Source organism: Panthera uncia, chromosome C2 (genome assembly GCF_023721935.1).
Source record: "Panthera uncia isolate 11264 chromosome C2, Puncia_PCG_1.0, whole genome shotgun sequence".
Lineage (NCBI taxonomy): Eukaryota > Metazoa > Chordata > Mammalia > Carnivora > Felidae > Panthera > Panthera uncia.
The window spans coordinates 65,480,464-65,499,362 of record NC_064810.1 but is presented as its reverse complement, the minus strand read 5'-3'; the positions used below and the strand labels follow the sequence as shown (position 1 = coordinate 65,499,362).

Below are 18,899 nucleotides of genomic sequence, written 5' to 3'. Positions count from 1 at the left end.
CACACACACACACACACACACATACATACAATAGAATACTACTTGGCAATCAAAATGAATGAAATCTTGCCACTTGCAACAATGTGGATGGAACTAGAGTATATTATGCTAAGCAAAATAAGTCAGAGAAAGACAAATATATGACTACACTCATGTGGAATTTAAGAAACACAAAAGATGAACACAGGGAAGCGAAGGAAAAATAAGATAAAAACAGAGGGGAAGGCAAGCCATAAGAGACTTAAATATAGAAAACAAACTGAGGGTTGCTGGAGGGAGGTGGGCAGGGGGATGGACTAAGTGGGTGATGGGCATTGAGGAGGGCACTTGTTGGGATGAGCACTGGGTGTTATATGTAAACAATGAATCACTGGGCTCTACTCCTGAAACCAGTCCTAAACTGTACCTTAACTAACTTGAATTTAAATAAAGTTTTTTTTTTAAAGAATGATTTAAAAAAGTTAAAAAAAAATACTACACTAAGATCCAGTAATAGTGTGGATATTTATCCCCCCCCCCCAAATAGTGGATATTTATCCCTCCCCCAAAAAATACTAAAACACTAATTCAGTGATACATGCACCCCTATGTTTATAACAGCATTATTTACAATAGCCAAATTATGAAAAGTGTGCATCAATGGATGAAGGGATAAGAAGATGTGGTATATATATGCAATGGAATGTTATTCAGCCATAAAAAGCAATGAAATCTCACCATCTGCAACAACATGGATGGAGGTAAATAGCATAATGTCAAGTGAAATAAGTCAGAGGAAAGACAAATATCATGATTTCACTCAGATGTGGAATTTAAGAAACAATAAAAAAACAAAGAAAAAGAGAGAGAGAAGCCAATAAACAGACTCTTAACTATAGACAACAAACTGATAAACTGATAGTTACCAGAGGGGAGGTGAGTAGAGGGATGGCTGAAATAGGTGATAAAGAGTACCCTTATGATGAGCCCTGAGAACTGTTGAATCACTATACTGTACACGTGAAACTAATATAACACCATATGTTAACTATATTGGAATGAACATTGAAAGTTAAAAAAAAAGAAAACATACAGATGACCAACAGGCAAATGAAAAAATGCTCAGTATCATTCACCATCAGGGAAATGCAAATCAAAACTACAATGAGATATAATCTCATACCTGTCAGAATGGCTAAAATCAAAAACTCAAGAAACAAGTGTTGGTGAGTATGTGGAGAAAAAGGAACTCTTTTTTACTTTTGGTGGGAATGCAAACTGGTGCGGCCACTGTGGAAGACAGTATGGAATTCCTCAAAAAATTAAAAACAGAATTACCCTATGAACCAGTTTTCACACCACTGGTTATTTACCCAAAGAACTGGAAAACATTAATTTGAAAGGATATGTGCACCCCTATGTTTTGCAACATCATTTGTACATCTGTGGTGTTGGTTGTGATATGTCCTCTTTCATTCATGATTTTATTTATTGAGGTCCTTCTTCTTTTGTTTTCACAGAGCTAGAATAAACAATCCTAAAATGTGAATGGAACCACAAAAAGATCCTAAAAGCCAAAGCAATCCTGAAAAATAAAAATAAAACTGGAGGAATCATGATTCTGGATTTCAAGTTATAAATCTGTCAACCTCAAGACAGTATGGTACTGGCACAAAAACAGACACATAGATCAATGGAGCAGAATGGAAAACCCAGAAATGGACTGACAACAATATGGTCAACTAATCTTTGACAAAGGGACTTCATCAAGATAAAAAGCTTCTGCACAGCGAAGGAAAACAATCAATAAAACCAAAAGGCAGCCTACAGAATGGGGAAAGGTATTTGCAAATGACATATGTGATAAAGCATTAATATCCAAAATCTATAAAGAACTTAGCAAACTCAACACCCAAAAAACAAATAATCCAGTTAAGAAATGGGCAGAAGACATGAATAGACACTTTTTCAAAGAAAACATCCAGATGGCTAACAGACACATGAAAAGATGTTCAACATCACTCATCATCAGGGATACACAAATCAAAACCACAGTGAGATACCACCTCACACCTATCAGAATGGCTATAATGAACAACATAAGAAACAGCAGGTATTGGTGAGGATGTGGAGAAAAAGTAACCCTCTTGCACTGTTGGTGGGAATATAAACTGAAGCAGCCACTCTGGAGAGCATATGGAGTTCCCTTAAAAAAAAAAACAAAAAAACAAAAAACAAAATAGAACTACCCTCTAATCCAGCAACTGCAATACTAGGTATTCACCCAAAGGGTACAAAAATACTGATTCAAAGGGGTACATGCACCCCGATGTTTATAGCAGCCTTATCAACAATAGTCAAACTACGAAGAGAGCCCAAATGCCCATCGACTGATGAATGGCTAAAAAAAATATGGTAAAGAGGCACCTGCGTAGCTCAGTCAGTTAAGTATCTGACTCGGCTCAGGTCATGATCTCACACTTCATGAGTTCAAGCCCCACACCAGGTTCTCTGCTATCAGCACAGAGCTCACTTCAGACCCTCTGTTCCCCTCTTTCTCTCTCCACTTTTCCCTTTCTTGTTCTCTAAACAAAGTATTAAAAGAAACAAAGTATTTTTTTAAAAAGATGTACTATAAATGTACAATGGAATATTACTCAGCCGTCAAAAGAATGAAACCTTGCCATTTGCAACCACATGGATGGTGCTAGACTGTATTATGCTAAATGAAATAAGTCAATCAGAGAAAGACAAATACCATACGATTTCACTCATGTGTGGAATTTAAGAAACAAAATAAACATATGTGAAGAGGGAAAATAAAAGAGGAGGGAGGGAAACAAAACCACAAGAGACTCTTAATGATAGAGAACAAACTGGGGGTTGAAGGAGCTAGATGGGTAATGGGTATTAAAAATGCACTTTTTATGATGAGCACTGGGTGTTGTATGTAAGTGATGAATCACTGAATTCTACTCCTGAAACCAATATTTCACTGTATGTGAACTAAAACTTAAATAAAATTACTTTCATAAAAAATAAATAAAAATAAAAGTTTAGTAGAATTGTTTTAAAAATAAAGAAACAGAATGAAATGAAAACACAACATATTAAAATTTGAGAGTGAAGAATTCCAAATCTGCCAATATGAAGTAGCTCCATTCCTCCCAGTTTCTGCCTCTTACAACCTAAAAAAACAAGCAAAAAAACCCCTGAATATAAGATTCCAAACAAGCAGAGGAAAATTCTAAAAGATAGAAAGGAGGAGGAATGGCAAAGCAACTCAGGAGAGTGACACAGCAGTGATTTCCTTGGGTTTCCTTATTGTGTCTCATATATCCTGGACAATGCACCACAGAAGTCTCCAACCCAGAACCATCAACTGGTAGAAAAAGGAAAACAGAAACAAAACCAAAAACTCCATGAAAAGGCAATTTTCCCAGCCAAAGGACTGAGAAGACAGGATATCCTAAAAAGAAATTTTGGCATCGCCCACCTTATAGTAGCAAACAACAAGGAAAAACTCTCCTCTCCCGGACTCCACATAGTTCAAAAGGGTTGACTAGGGAACTGATCTTCCACCTATCCTAACCCCACCCTTCAGAGAGCACACTCCAATTTGTTCAGCAGAGAGTGGTTAGGGACACAAGCAGGGAGTTAATCATCTATCCCCTGCCTGGCAGAAGCAGGTAGCACTCTGTTTCACTGTCAGGTGGTATTAGTGCATTAAGCAGGATGCTGACCTGCCATCTCCAGACTAATGGAGGCAGGTGGGAACACTCCAACCTGATGGGATGGTATTAGTGAGTCTGAATGAGCACTTGGTCCTACATCCCCTTCCTAGCATAAAAGAGGCGTTCTAATTCTACTACCAAGGTAGCATCAGTGAAGTCCAGAGACAACAAGATTGAATGAGATGGTACGAGGTGGAACTTCACACACACGTAAGGCTTCACACATACACTACTAGTTTTCCACGTCAGCAGGGAAATAATTAGGAAGTTGAATATCCACATCCACCTGACAATAAGCAATAGGCCATAACACTGAACAAGGTGGGCAAATCAGGTCTAGTCAGCACACATACTGTGTCAAAGGATCCTACTAGGAGCTGAACCTCTACTCACGTTAGTGAGTTAGAACAAGGCAGTTCAAGGAGTGATTGATACCATGCTTCCTATCTCTCCTGATGTCACTGGGCCCCCACAGGAAGATGAATTTCCATCCCCACACATCAGAAAATGAGGTGGTATGAGTCAGTACCCACTTTTGCTGGCGGGGAGGAGGTGTTGACATGGCTCGTCACAAAATTTGAATATACACACCCACCTGGCCCTCAAGCTACACTTCAATGGGAGGACTTAGTGGTTTAAAAAAAATTATTAGTAGCATCCAAATTTCCTAATATAATACCCAAAATATTCAGGAAACAATTGAAAATCACTCATCATACTAAGAACCAAGATAATGACATTTGAATGAGAAACAATAATCAATACATGCCAAAATCAAAATGAATCAGATGCCATAATTATCTGAAAATGATTTTCAACAGCCATCACAGAAATCCTTCAATAAAGAATTATGAATCTTCTTGAAACAAATGAAAATAAAGATCAGCAAATAGAAATTCCTAAAAGGAAATAAAATCATAGAACTAAAGAATATAATAACCAAGATAAAATTGGATAGGTTCAATAGTAGAGTGGAGATGACAGAGTATAAAAATCAGTGTACTTGGGGAGAGATCAATAAAATTTACCCAATCTGAACAAAAGAAGGAAGAGACTAGACTAGGGAAGCACAATAAACAGTCTTAGGGGACAAGAACAAAGATCTACCATTCATATAACTGGAGTCCCAGAAAGAGAGAAGAAAGACAGTGGGATTGAAAAACTTTTATAAGAAATAATGGCTGGAAACTTCCCAAATTTAGTGAAATACTTAAACCTACATATTTGGAAAGTGGAGCAAACACCAAATAAGATAAGCCCAGAAATATCCATGTCAAGAAACATCATAATTAAACTTCTGAAAACTAAGGGGAAAAGCTCTGGAAAGCAGCCAGACACAAAGCATTATGAATGAACATGAATTTGAATGACAGTAGATTTCTCATCTGAAACTACAGAGGCCAGAAGAAAGTGGTACAACATTTTTCAAGTAATAAAATAACTATCAACTGTGTATATACAGCAAAAATATCCTTGAGGAATGAATAATAAATATATTCTCAGATGAAGAAAAACTAAGACAATTTGTTTCCAAATCTACCCTTTAAAAAAGTCTAAAGAAAGTTCTCTAACCAGAAGGAAATGAAAGTTCTCAAATCAAAATCCCCTATTTTCACCTTAAAAACCCTAGTAAAAGAAGTCTTGGAACTTCAGAAAGGACATAAGAATGGGTAAAATTTTGGGTAAATATAGTATATTATTTGACTTCTTATGAGTTTCTTTTTTTAATTTTTAATGTTTATTTATTTTTGAGACAGATGGAGATGGAGCATGAGCAGGGGAGGGGCAGAGAGAGAGAAGATGACACAGAATCCAAAGCAGGCTGAGCTGTCAGGACAGAGCCTGACGCAGGACCTGAACTCATGAGATCATGACCTGTGCTGAAGTTGGACACTTACCTGACTGAGCCACCCAGGCACCCCTACTTCTTATGAGTTTCTTAAGTCACATTTGATGGTTGAAGCAAAAATTATAGCACCATCTAATATGATTCTGCTCAAGACATTTACAGAAAATATATAAAATAACTATACTATAAAAGCAGAGAGGGCATAGGGACCTAAATGAAAGTAAGGCTGCAGTTTCCCTCGAAGTGAAAAAATGTTGATACCAGTAGACCGTGATAATTTATGTATGTTTGTTGTAATACCAAGAGCAACTACTAAGAAAACTCTACAAAGCAATATACTCAAAACAATATAAATAATTCAAGATTGAGTTATTTAAAAAGTTCAAAATAACTCCCAGGAAAATAAGACAAAAAGGAACAAAAAAGAGAGGAAACAAGCAGAAAACAAGTAAATAAATTGGCAGAATTAAGCCCCAACATATAATTACCTGATAGTAAATTACCTTAAAATATTAATTAAGTGAAGCAGACTGACATGGTAGATTGAAAATAAAATGATCCTACAAAATCAATATATGAAAATCAGTTGCATTTCTATATACAAATAATGAATTATCAGAAAGAGAAATTAAGAAAACAATCCATTTACAATTCCATCAAAAAGAATAAAATACCTAGGAATAAATTTAACCAAGGATGTGAAAGACCTGGACACTGAAAACCGTAAGATATTGATAAAGAAACTGAAGAAGGCACAAATTAATGTAAAGATATTCCATGCTCATGGATTAGAAGAATTAACATTTTTTTAAAAAATATCCATACTACCCAAAGCAATATACAGATTCAATGTAATCTCTATAAAAATTCCAATGGCATCTTTCACAAAAATAGAACAAACAATCCTAAAATTTGTATGAAACCACTAAATATGTCAAATAGCCAAAGTAATCTTGGTTAAAAAAAAAAAAAAAAAGCTAGAGGCATCTCACTTCCTGATTTCAAACTTATTATGAAGCTACAATAATCAAAACATTATGGTATTAGCATAAAAACAGACATACAGACCAGTGAAACAGAACCAGGAGAGCATAAATAAACCCATGCATACATGGTCAACTAATATTTGATAAGAGAACCAAGACTACTCAATGGGGGAAAATACAGTCTCTTCAATAAATGGTGCTGGGAAAACTGGATAGCCATAGGCAAAAGAATAAAACTGGACCACTATCTTAGAGTATACACAAAAATTAACTCAAAATGGTTAGAGTTGAATATAAGACCTGAAACTATAAAAGTCCTAGAAGAAATCAAAGGCAGTAAGCTCCTGGACATCATTCTTAGCAATGATTTTTTGGATATGATGCCAAAGCAAAACTAAACAAGTAGGACTACATCAAACTAAAAAGCTTCTGTTCAACAAAGGAAACCATCAACAAAATAAAAAGGCTATCTACCAAATGGGAGTAAATATCTACAAATCACATATCAATATCCAAAATATATAAAGAACTCATACAACTCAATAGTAAAATAAACAAACAAAAACACATCAGATTAAAAAATGGAATCAGAGGATCTGAATAGATATTTTCAAAAGAAGATATACCAATGGCTAACTGGTACATCACTAATTATCAAATAAATGCAAATCAGAACCACAATGAGATATCACCTTACACCTATCAGAATGGCTATTACCAAAAAGACAAGAAATAACAAGTGTTAGTGAGGATGTGGAGAAAAGGGGGCCCTTGTACACTGTTGGTGGGCCTGTATATTAGCACAGCCACTATGGAAAACAGTATGGAGTTCTTCCAAGGATTAAAAATAGAATTTCCATATGGTCCAGAAATTCCACTTCTGGGTATTTATCCAAAGGAAACAAAACACTAACTTGAAAGATGTATGCACTCCACGTTCACTGCAGGAATATTTATAATAAAGAAGATGTGGAAACAACCTAAGTGTCTGCTATGGATGAATAGATTAAAAGAAAATACATACACACACAAACATACACACTCTGGAATATCATTCAGCCATAAAAAAGAAAGAAATCTTGCCATTTGCAATAACATGAATTGACATGAAAGGCAGTACACTGAGTAATATTTCAGACAAGTACTGTATGATATCCCTTAAATACAAACAAAACAAAAGAAAACAACAAAAAACAAAAAACACCAAACTCACAGATACGGAGAAAAGACTGGCAGTTGTTGGAGGTAGGGGTTGGGTTGTAGGAGTTGGGTGGAATCAGTGAAGGTTGTCAAAGGTCAAATTTCTACTTATAAAATAAGTAAGACCTAGGGAATATAGTGTACATCATTGTGACTATAGTTAATAAATTGTGTATTTGAAAGTTACTAAGAGAAATTTTTTAAGTTATCACAAGAAAAACATTTTTGCAACTGTGTGTGGTGATTCATATCAACTAGACTTATTGTAGAGATCATTTGACAAGATATATAAATATTGAATCAATATTTTGCACACCTAAAACTAATGTCAATTACAGCTCAATTAAAGGAAAAAAGAAAATGACCTAACAATATGCTATCTACAAATAAACTACTTCAAGTGCAATGACATATTTAAGTTCAAAACAAAAGGATGGAAATAGAATATGCAAATATTAGATTTTTTTTAAAAGCAGGAGTGACCATATTAATATGAGACAAAGTAAATCTCAGAGCAAAGAAAATTATTGGAGACCAATAAAGACATTACATAATGATAAAAGAATCAATCCAGGAAGAAGACAAGAATTCTAAATGCATGCATACCAAACCAAAGAGCCTCAAAAATACAGAAAGAAAAACCTAATAGAACTGGAAAAGGAGATAAATTTATCCAAAATTATAGTTGGAGATCTTAATACACTCTTCTCTTGGGATTTGATAGAATCATCAAACAGAAAATAAGCAAGGATATAGAACTCAACAACACAATCAACCAACAATATCTTTTTTTTTCAACCAACAATATCTAGTTGACAAATATAGAACATTCCACTCAACAAGAATGCACATGTTTTTCCAGAGTCCATAGAACATGCCCCAAGAAAGACCATATCCAAGACCATAAAACAAACCTTAGCAAACTTAAAAGAACTGAAATTATACTATATGTGTGTGTGTGTGTGTGTGTGTGTGTGTGTGTGTGTGTACCACAGTGGAATCAAATCAATAACAGAAAGACAAAATTTCCAAACACTTCCCAATTAATTAAAACACTTCTAAGTAATTCATGGTCTCAAGATATGTCAAAGGCAATTTTTTTTAAGTTTATTTTAAGAGAGACAAAGAAAGCACAAGCTAGGGAAGGTTGGAGAGAGAGGTAGAATCCCAAGGAGGCTCCACATGGTCAGTGCACAGAGCCCAAAGCAGGGCTCAAATCCACAAAACGATGAGATCATGACCTGAGCTGAAATCAAGAGTTAGACACTTTAACCGACTGAGCCACCCAGGCACCCCTCAGAGACAATTTTTAAAACTATATATAATTCAATTAAAATGAAAACACACATATCAAAATTTGCAGGATTCAGTTAAAGCAGTGCTGAGAATTACACTAAATGCATACCTTAGAAAAGAGGAAGAATATCAAATCAATAATCTAAGTTCTGACTTCAAGAAACTAGAAAAAAGGAGCAAAGTAAGCTCAAAGAAAAGTGAAGGAAGAAATAATAATGATGATTTATTAAATAATAAAAATAATAAGCCAGAAAAAAATGAAAACAAAGAAAATGGAGGAAATCAAACAAACAGCTAGTTCCTCAAAAAAGAAATCAATACAATTTAAAAACTACTAGTAAGACTTACTACACATAACCAACATTCAACTAAGATAAAACAGAAAACCAAAAGAGTCCTATAACTACTAAATACATTGAATTTGTAATACAAAATCTCTCAAAATAATCTCCAAGCCTAGGTATTTTCACTAGAGAATAATACCAAACATTTAAAGAATTAACCCCAATTTTACTCAATCTCTCCCAGAAAACAGAAGAAGAAACACTTCTCAGTTTATTTTATGAAGCTAATAATACCCCAATATCAGAACCAAAGACAATACAAATAAAAATTTAACTCAAAATAGAACTGTACTTAAATACAAAATGTATAACTATATAATTTTTAGAAAAAAAAATTTAAAAATTAAGATCCAGGGTTAGGCAAAGAGTTCTAAGGAGTGATACCAAAAGCACAATCAATAAAGAAAAAATGATAAACTGGACTCTGAAAAATCCTGTAAAGAGGGTCAAATGTCAAGCTATAGACTAGAAGAAATAATTTATTTGACAAAAGAGTAGTATCTAGAATACATAAGAATACCACAATGAGATATCACTACAAAATTATCAGAATACCACAATGAGATATCACTACAAAATTATCAGAATGGCTTAAAAAAAAAAAAACCAAGATGCACTAATAATGATGTGAAGATACAAAATGTAAAATGTTACAACCCCTCGGGGAAACAGTTTGGGATATTCTTATAAAACTAAATTTTGAACTACCATAGAGTCCCTCTAACGGCACTTCTGGGCAGAGAAATGAAAACATGTTCACAGAAAAACATGTACATAAATGTTTATAACTGCTTTAATCATAATAGCCACCAACTGGAAACCCAGATGTCCTTCAATAAGTGAATGGCTAAACACACTGTGGTACTTCCATACCATGGAATATTGCCCAACAATTAAAAAAAAATACTGATACTTACAACAACTTGGATGAATCTTCAGAGAAGAAAAAAGCAAATCCCAAAAGTTTACATACTGTATGATTTCATTTATATAACATTCCTAACATGGCCAAATTACTAAAGTGAAAAACAAATTAGTGATAGAAATCAGGGATGGGGTGGGAGAATTGGAAGGAGAGGATGTGGTTATAAGGGGGGAATGTGAGGAATCTTGGTGGTAACTGAAACACTCTGTACTTTGAGAATATCAATGTCAGTATCTTGGTTGTGATATTACACCATAATTTTGTAGGACATTACTTTTGGGGGAAATTGAATGAAGAGTACATGTGGCTGTATCATTTCCTGCAACTACAATTAAATCTGTATCTCATGGAAGCAACAACCTAAGTATCAAAATAAAAAATTCAATTAAAATGGAATGACACTAAAGCATAATTTGAGAGGAAATTTATAGCACTACAGACATGTATTAGAAAAGAAGTTCTCAAATCAATAACTTCAGTTTCCACCTTAAAAAATAGAAAAAAAAGATCAAATTAACTCAAAGTTAAGCAGAAGAAAAAAATAAAAAGATCTAAGCAGGAATCAATAAAACTCAAGTTAGGAAAACAATATAAGAAAGCTCTGAAGCCAAAATTTGTTTCCTGTGAAAATCAATACAACTGATCAAAAAGAGGGGGGGGGGGGGGACAAATATTACCAATATCAAGAATTCAAGATAGGACACTAATAGTTCTCCCACAGACATTAAAAATATGCCAATAAACTGGACATTGTGGGTTTTTACAATCATTATTCATTTCAAAATAAATCAACTTTATTTGGTCATATTTCACTTACCTGAATATTTAAGGAAAAGTAATTGGTATTAATACAACAAATACTGAACCAAAAGTTAAGGATACATTCGTATAGCACCTGTTCTTGTCCCAATAGCCAAGATTTTCTGAACTGGATCAAAGGCTAATGCTGTGGGCTGATAAGGAAAACCATGCCGAACTGTCTGAAAGAGAGCAGATAGTAAAAATAATCACCAGGAAAATAAAAATTAAAATCATAAGATACCACTATCCAACTACCATAATGACTAAAATAAGTATTTTAATTAAAAAAAATCACCATATGTTGGTAGGAGTGTAAAATGACACAAGCACTATCTGTCCTATGACCTATATTTCACTCCTATTTATGTATCCAAGAAAATAAGAGCATATGGCCACATAATTTGTGTAAGTATGCCCCTAATAGCTTTATACATAACAACCTGGAAAAAGTGCTAGTGTCCAACAAGAGAATCAAAAAACAAAAATGTGGTATACTCCTACAATAAACTACTACTCAACAGTAAAAGATAAAAACTAGTAACAGATGCAACAACATGGATGATTCTCAAAAACATTATGCTAAATAAAAGCAGCAATACACAAAACAGTGCATATAGTATGATTATATTTATATTAAAATTTGAACAAGCAAAACTAATCTATGGTTAAAAAAAATCAGAGCAGTGATTGACTTGAGGAGAACTCACTGGATGAGGGTATGAGGGAACTTTATTGAGTCAAGGTCATATTCTATATTTTGATAGAAGTTTGGATTACACAAGTGTATACATTGGTCAAAACTCATCAAATTGTACAATAAAATTTATGATTTCTCTGTATGTAAACTGAATGTCAAAAAAAGAAAAAAGCATTATTAACAAATATTTAACTCTAGTTAATGATATGCACACTGAGGTTTTAAGAAGTAAAGTGTACTGACACCTGCAATTTAATTCGAAATGCATCCAAAGAAGTAATATGGTTAGAGAGATGGATAGACATATATGATAAAGCAAATATAGCAAAATGGTAACTGTCAAATCTAGGTGGTGAGAATGTATGTTATGTGTGTGTATACATGAATGTTCACAATATAACTTTTTCAATTCCTCTGTATGTTTGAAAGCTTTCATAGTCACACAATGGAAAAAAAGAAAAAATATAGAGTTGATAATATCATAAAGATGATAAAACTAACATAAGGATATCCAATAATATACAGGAATTAATTTCAACATGAAATATAACTTTTCAAAGAAATAGAGGACCCACATAGGTCAGGGAAAGGGGATTCTAGAAGGAGCTTGGGAAGATAGTAGAGTAGGAAGACCTTGAGCTCACACCATCTCATGTTTACACCTAGATATCATCCACATCCAAGTAAATAAAGCCTTATGATCTGAATAAAGTCAGAACAAATTCTACAACTAAAAATAGAAAAGAAGCTGCATCTCTGAATGGTTAGCAAAGACAGAAAGGCAGAAGGAGGCTGCCTGCAGGAGGGCAGGAGCTGTGCACTCAGGGAGGAGAAATGGGCCCTAGCACCAGGGAGCACCACAGTAGGGGGCAGGTACTAATCCTCATAATGTTTGGCTTTGAAAATCATGGGGGATGAATTCCCCTGGAGCCTGGAGCTTTAAAAGTCAGCTGACTCGGCACTGGGCTAGCCAGGAGGGCAAGTGATAGCTGGGTTGCTGCCCTTAAAAAGACAGAAGAGGCAAAGAAGCAACATAAAAATGGTAATTAACACAACACAAGGGGCAAACAGAAGACAGATCTGTTCATGCTGATCTCAGAGTGTGTTAGATTACTTCTCTGAAAATGAGGGAGCTGGCAGGCATCATTTTCCTCCCCCCAGCATCCCCCCCCCCCCCCCCCGCATAAACACAGGGTCATCTGCCAGAGGAAAGGTTGCATAGACCCTTGCTAACTAACCTGCTAGCAGTATGCCATGCTCATGAGTTCTCCTGGGGATTTGCCCACTCCAACCCTGCTAGCCTTGGCCCTGGGTTCAGAGCCAATTTTGTTAAAGCTGCCCATGAAAAATTATTAGAATAAAGGAGTTCAGTAAGTTTGCAAAATTAGTTGTACAAATATAATATTTCTATATACTAGTAATGTACTATCCAAAAATGAAATTAAGAAAACAATTTCATTTATAATAGCATCCAAATGAATAAAATACTCAGGAATAAAATGAAGAGAAGTGCAAAACTTACATGCTATAACTACAAAACATTGTTGAAAAAAATTAAAGACAAATAAAAGGAAAGCCATCCCATATCATGGATTAAAAGACTTAATATTGATAAAGTGACAATACTCCCCAAATTCATCTCCAGAGTCAATGCCATCCCTATCAAAATCCCATCTGACATTTTTTGCAAAGTTCAACAAATTGATCCTAAGATTCCTATGGATATTCAATGATCCAGAATACCAAAAAAGATCTTGAAGAAGAAAGTTGGAGGATTCACATTTTCTGTTTTCAAAACTTACACAAATCTACAGTAATTGAGCAATGAGATACTAGCATAAGGACAGACAGATCAGTGGAACAGAACTGAGATTCCATAAACAACTCCTCACATTTTTAGTCAATTTATTTTTAATCAGGGTTCCAAGACAATTCAACAATGAATGAAAGAATAGTCTTTCAACAAATGGTGCTGCAACAACTGATACCCACATGTAAAAGAATTAGGTTGAACCCTTTACTTACTTTATTCCAATATTAACTCAAAATAGATTACAGACCTAAATGCAAGAGCCAAAACTATAAAGATCTTAGAAGAAAACATATGCTTAAATCTTAGTGAACTGGGATTAGGCAATTAAATCTGACATCAAAAGCACAAGCAACAAAATTAAAAAGATAAACTGAACGTTGTGAGAACTAAAAACTGTTATGCTGTAAAGGATACTATCAAGAAAGTAAAAAGACAACCCACAGAATGGGAGAAAATATTTGCAAGTCATACAAGTCATATATCTGATAAGGAATTTATATCCAGAGTATATAAATGACTCTCACAACTCAATAATAAAAATGGGCAAAGGATCTTAATAGTCACTTATCCAAAGTATACAAATGAGCAATAAGCACATGATGACATGCTCAACAGCATTAGTAAATCACATCCACAACGGGATACAATTGTATAGCCACTAGGATGACTATAATAAAAAAGATAGATGCCAACACATGCTGACAAAGATGTGGAGAAATTGGAGGTCTAACACTTTGCTGGTGGGAATATAAAATCATGTATAAAATCTTTGGAAAATAGCTTGGGAGGTCCTCAAAGTGTGAAATATAGAGTTACCTATGACCCAGTGATTCTGCTCCTGGGTATATAACTAACAGCAATGAAAAATAAAAGCACCCAAAACTTCAATACAAATGTTCATAGCAGCATTATTCAGAATAGCCAAAAAGTACAAACAACTCAAATATCCATCAACTGATGAATGGATAAATGAAATGCAGTATATCCATACAATGGAATATTACTCATTAATAAAAAAAGAATGAAGTACACATACATGCTACACAGGATGTACCTTGAAAACGTTATGCTAAATGAAAGAAGCCATTCATATATTATATGATTCCATTTAATGGAATGTACAGAATAGAAAAATCTGTGTAGTATGTGGTTGATTTCAAAAGAATGAAGGCTATCAATAGAATGACATAAATTCAGTAAAAATAAATGAAGCAAGAGAAAAATGTAGAACAGAGTCTAGAACAAACATGTCAAGGTAAAAAATTCTCAATTTTAGTGCCAGGTAGGATTGTTGAAATACTATCGTTTATGCTCAGTTGGTGAAATAAGATGGCAGTAAAGCTGATCAATAAGAAAATGAGGTTTTTAAATACATAATTTTTCCTTGTTTTTTCTTGCAAGATTTTATTTAAATTCAAGTTAGCTAACATATAGTGTAGTATCAGTTTCAGAAGTAGAATTTAGTGATTCATCACTTACATATAACACCCAGTGCTCATCACAACAAGTGAATTTTTCTTAATGTTATTTTGTTTGTTTTCTTTTGTTTCACTCTCTATATTAGTCTGTTCAGGCTGCTATAACAAAATAACACACACTGGTGGCTTAAGCAAGATATTTATTTCTCACAGTTCTGGAGGCTGGAAGTCAAGATCAAGTTACCAGGTATTCAGTTCCTTCCTAGCTTGCAGATGGCCACCTTCTCACTGTATCTTCATATGATGCGGGGAGGGAGTCTCTATTCTTAAAAAAAACCACTAATCCCATCATGAAGGCTTCACCCTTATGGTGTCATCTAACCCTAATTAACTCCCAAAGGTCCCCTCTCCAAATACCATCACACTGGGGGCTAGAGTTTCAAAATATGAATTTTAGGGGGACACAATTCATTTAATAGCACTCTCCCTTGAAATTACTACAAGGGATGAGGTGAGGTAGCCAACTGTATCAATAGCTCTTGAAGCAAAAGATACTTGAAGCAAAGAAAGATATAATAGAGAGAACTGGTTATGAATATGTGGAAAGATTGGTCATATTACCCTAAGTTAAGAAAGCTGCTACCACCTTTGAGATGAAAGAAACCTGTATTCACTGCTGACAGTGCAAGAGTTATTACCAGAAGCAAATGACTTTTACTTTCTTTGTATCTTTTAATCCAGTCTAAGTGCTCCCATTGGCAGAATCTAAGCATAACATCTTAGCTTTAGCTTTAGTTTAGTTTGAATTTCAATTTCCTCAGTATATAAATGAGAACACAGAAGGACCATTGTGGAACTGAGAGCAGTACGAAACAAAGTAGAATTCACATTTGGCCTGATGGACTAAGCTTAATACTATTATACTATTTCAAAACAGCCTTAAAACCTCCTGTGACAGAGACTGCCTGTTGCTCCTTAATATCTTCTTTTCCCCTTTTTCTATAGTAATAAAATTTTGAGCCCAGCACATAGCAATCCAATTCACACTATATTCCGAGCCCCCACAGCAGGCTAGATTAGAATCTGAACAAAGGAATGACAGCAGAAGTGATATGAAGCCTTAAAAGTAAGGCAAATACTACTTTTTTTTTTTTCCTCACTTTCCTACTGATTGGAAAATGTACTCAATGGCAGGTTTTGGATCAGCCATCTTAGAACATGAGGTAGAAGCCATAGGTTAAGGATAGCAGAGTAACAAGATAGAAAGGTCTCTCATAAAAGCAAAGAGGCTTGTTAGGCTCTAGATAACATGAAGCCATTGAATCAGTCCTGGGTTGCTTAAACTTGGACAGATTTTATGAAAGACAAATTTTGTATCGTGTAAGCCACAATTGTTATGGCCCACATCCTAACTGGCATCCTAAAAACCACAACCATTCCTAAAAACAAGTAAATATTTATTAGATCACCAAGTTAATTTATGAGGAATGTTGCCTAGTATTGGTCATTAGTGTGAAAAATGAAAGAAATTAAATGGCTTTTGATTCTGCACTAAAAGGACTCCAGCTCACTACCATATTGGTGATTCATCCCTATATGTATCATTTCCGTATACTACTGATAGGCCAAAGCTATCATTTCCATAATCTGAGCACAGAACTCCTAGAATCATGTACCAGATTTCATCTAATGACACAAATGTGACTGTTAGAAATTCCCAGATACAGGTATCCCATACTTTTGAAAGTTGATGTGTGCCACTTTACTTTTATAAAAGACCTACATTAGGGGCGCCTGGGTGGCTCAGTCGGTTAAGCGTCCGACTTCGGCTCAGGTCATGATCTCATGGTCCCTGAGTTCGAGCCCCACGTCGGTCTCTGTGCTGACAGCTCAGAGCCTGGAGCCTGTTTCAGATTCTGTGTCTCCCTCTCTCTCTGCCCCTCCCCTGTTCACGCTCTGTCTCTCTCTGTCTCAAAAATAAATAAACGTTAAAAAAAATTTTTTAAATAAATAATAAAAGACCTACATTAGTACCTGTTTTCACCAAGCAAAAGAAATGTAAAAAGGATTTTGCTTTTACAAAAAAAGGCAACAAGTGAAAATAGAGTTGAGTGATTGTTTTGTAGCTGGCCATTACAGAGGCAGCACATGCCTCAAGCAAGCATCAAGAGTGGCACCACCAAGCACCTTCTCTGGGAACTACACTCAGCATCTCAGCATCAAGCTGCCATAGCTTTAAACTGTGTCTGTGAGCATATGTGCTTTATCTCAATTTATTTTGTGAATCTGTTACCAAGATGTGTCCAAAGGTATTAGAAAAGTCTAGGAGAGGTTGTATTTTGGGTCTGGGAATGCTCAAAAACTTTTCCACATAAATTAATAGTAGTTGCTTCTTTGCTTTATGTCATTTAGGCTTATGGAAGATTTCATAGGAACACTCTCAGAGAGTAGAAGAAACTTGCTAGAAAAAATAACATAGCTTACAAAAGATAGAATACTACAATTGTGCAAATTTGTTATATAAAAATTCTTCTGGATAAAAAATTTGCTTATAAAGATTTATGATTATATAATACATGTTTATTTTGATTAAGTTCATTTGACTGGTTTGGTCTATAAATGTTACACTCTGGAGAAGAGGTATAGTAAGGTAAATCATTCCTGATTTTGAATCCAGAAATTGGAAATTAACTGCAGTCTCAGAATTTGTTCAGTAAGTTTAAATAATTTGAGATAAGAAATCTGGTTACTCTCCTACAAAAAAGGACTTTCACATGGACACAATATATTTTGGTAAGCAAAAGCCAAACTACTATTGTAACTGTGGAGCAACTCTCACCAGTGGTAAAATTCCCTCAATTTCAATATTTGGTTGAAACTTTATCAAGTAAATTTGATGTCATCGTGGACCACTGAAAGTATTGCTTAATAATTTTCTGCCAACTTGGATGAAGGAAAAGACTAAGTAAGAGGACTATGATAGGCATATGACACCATCGAGTAGCATAATGGTAACAAATTTAACATGTTCCTATGAAATCCCATTATAATGTGATAAAAAGGTAAAATTGCTCTAAATGGTAAAGTACCTGTTCCTGGGAATGCCATTGGCAACTGAGGTATTGGTACCAGTTCTCAGTAAGACTTTTAAATTTCTTGAAAGAATGAGAAAACTATAATGTTCAAAGATCTAAAGGCAGTTAATATTAAAATTAAAGAAGAATAAGGCATTAATACACCTCCATTTTATAAGATATTTGGAAGTTGACATAATAGAAATGGAATGCTTACTTATTAATATTCTGAAATTTTATATCCTTTTTTCTTTTCTTATTTTAGTTTTATTTTTATAACACTCAATCATGCACCCAGTTTAACAAATCAGACAAATCTAAAGGATTTCTGAAAATTATAAATAATTTGTCTCCTTACCTCTCTTATTTCCTACTTCCCAGAGGGAACCACTTGTCAATATTTCTGTTATTTATTTTGGTATTTTTCCTAATGTGTCTCAAAAGAACATTTTTATATTGCTACTTACTGACTTTTCAGGAAAAACAATTTTCTCTTTTTCACCCATCCCCTCATTACACATACAAGTATCCTTGCCATATACCCAAACTTCCAATAAATCAAAACCATCAGTGTTAACACCTTATTGATATTAATCTCTTATTTTGCCTCACAGATGTTTTTGTTCTCTAAGGTTACCTTCTTTTTTAAGTTTCATTTATTTAGTTTTTACGTTCTGGTCACTAATTCATCCCCAAACCCTTTCCCCAATTGCTCAAATCATCTTTCAATATGTTGAACACATCAGGTATATATACCTGAACACATCAGGTATATATACCTGA

The 18,899-nt window shown here is 34.5% G+C and overlaps 1 protein-coding gene across 2 annotated transcripts in view; it reads right to left on the bottom strand.

The window, feature by feature from the left end:
* STXBP5L (syntaxin binding protein 5L) overlaps positions 1–18,899 on the bottom strand; it is a 377,830-nt gene that overhangs the window by 313,012 nt on the left and 45,919 nt on the right. For both annotated transcript variants that reach the window (XM_049628234.1, XM_049628235.1), the window contains exon 2: positions 11,196–11,293. In XM_049628234.1, the coding sequence (XP_049484191.1) occupies positions 11,196–11,293 (98 nt within the window). The remainder of the gene's footprint in view (positions 1–11,195; positions 11,294–18,899) is intronic.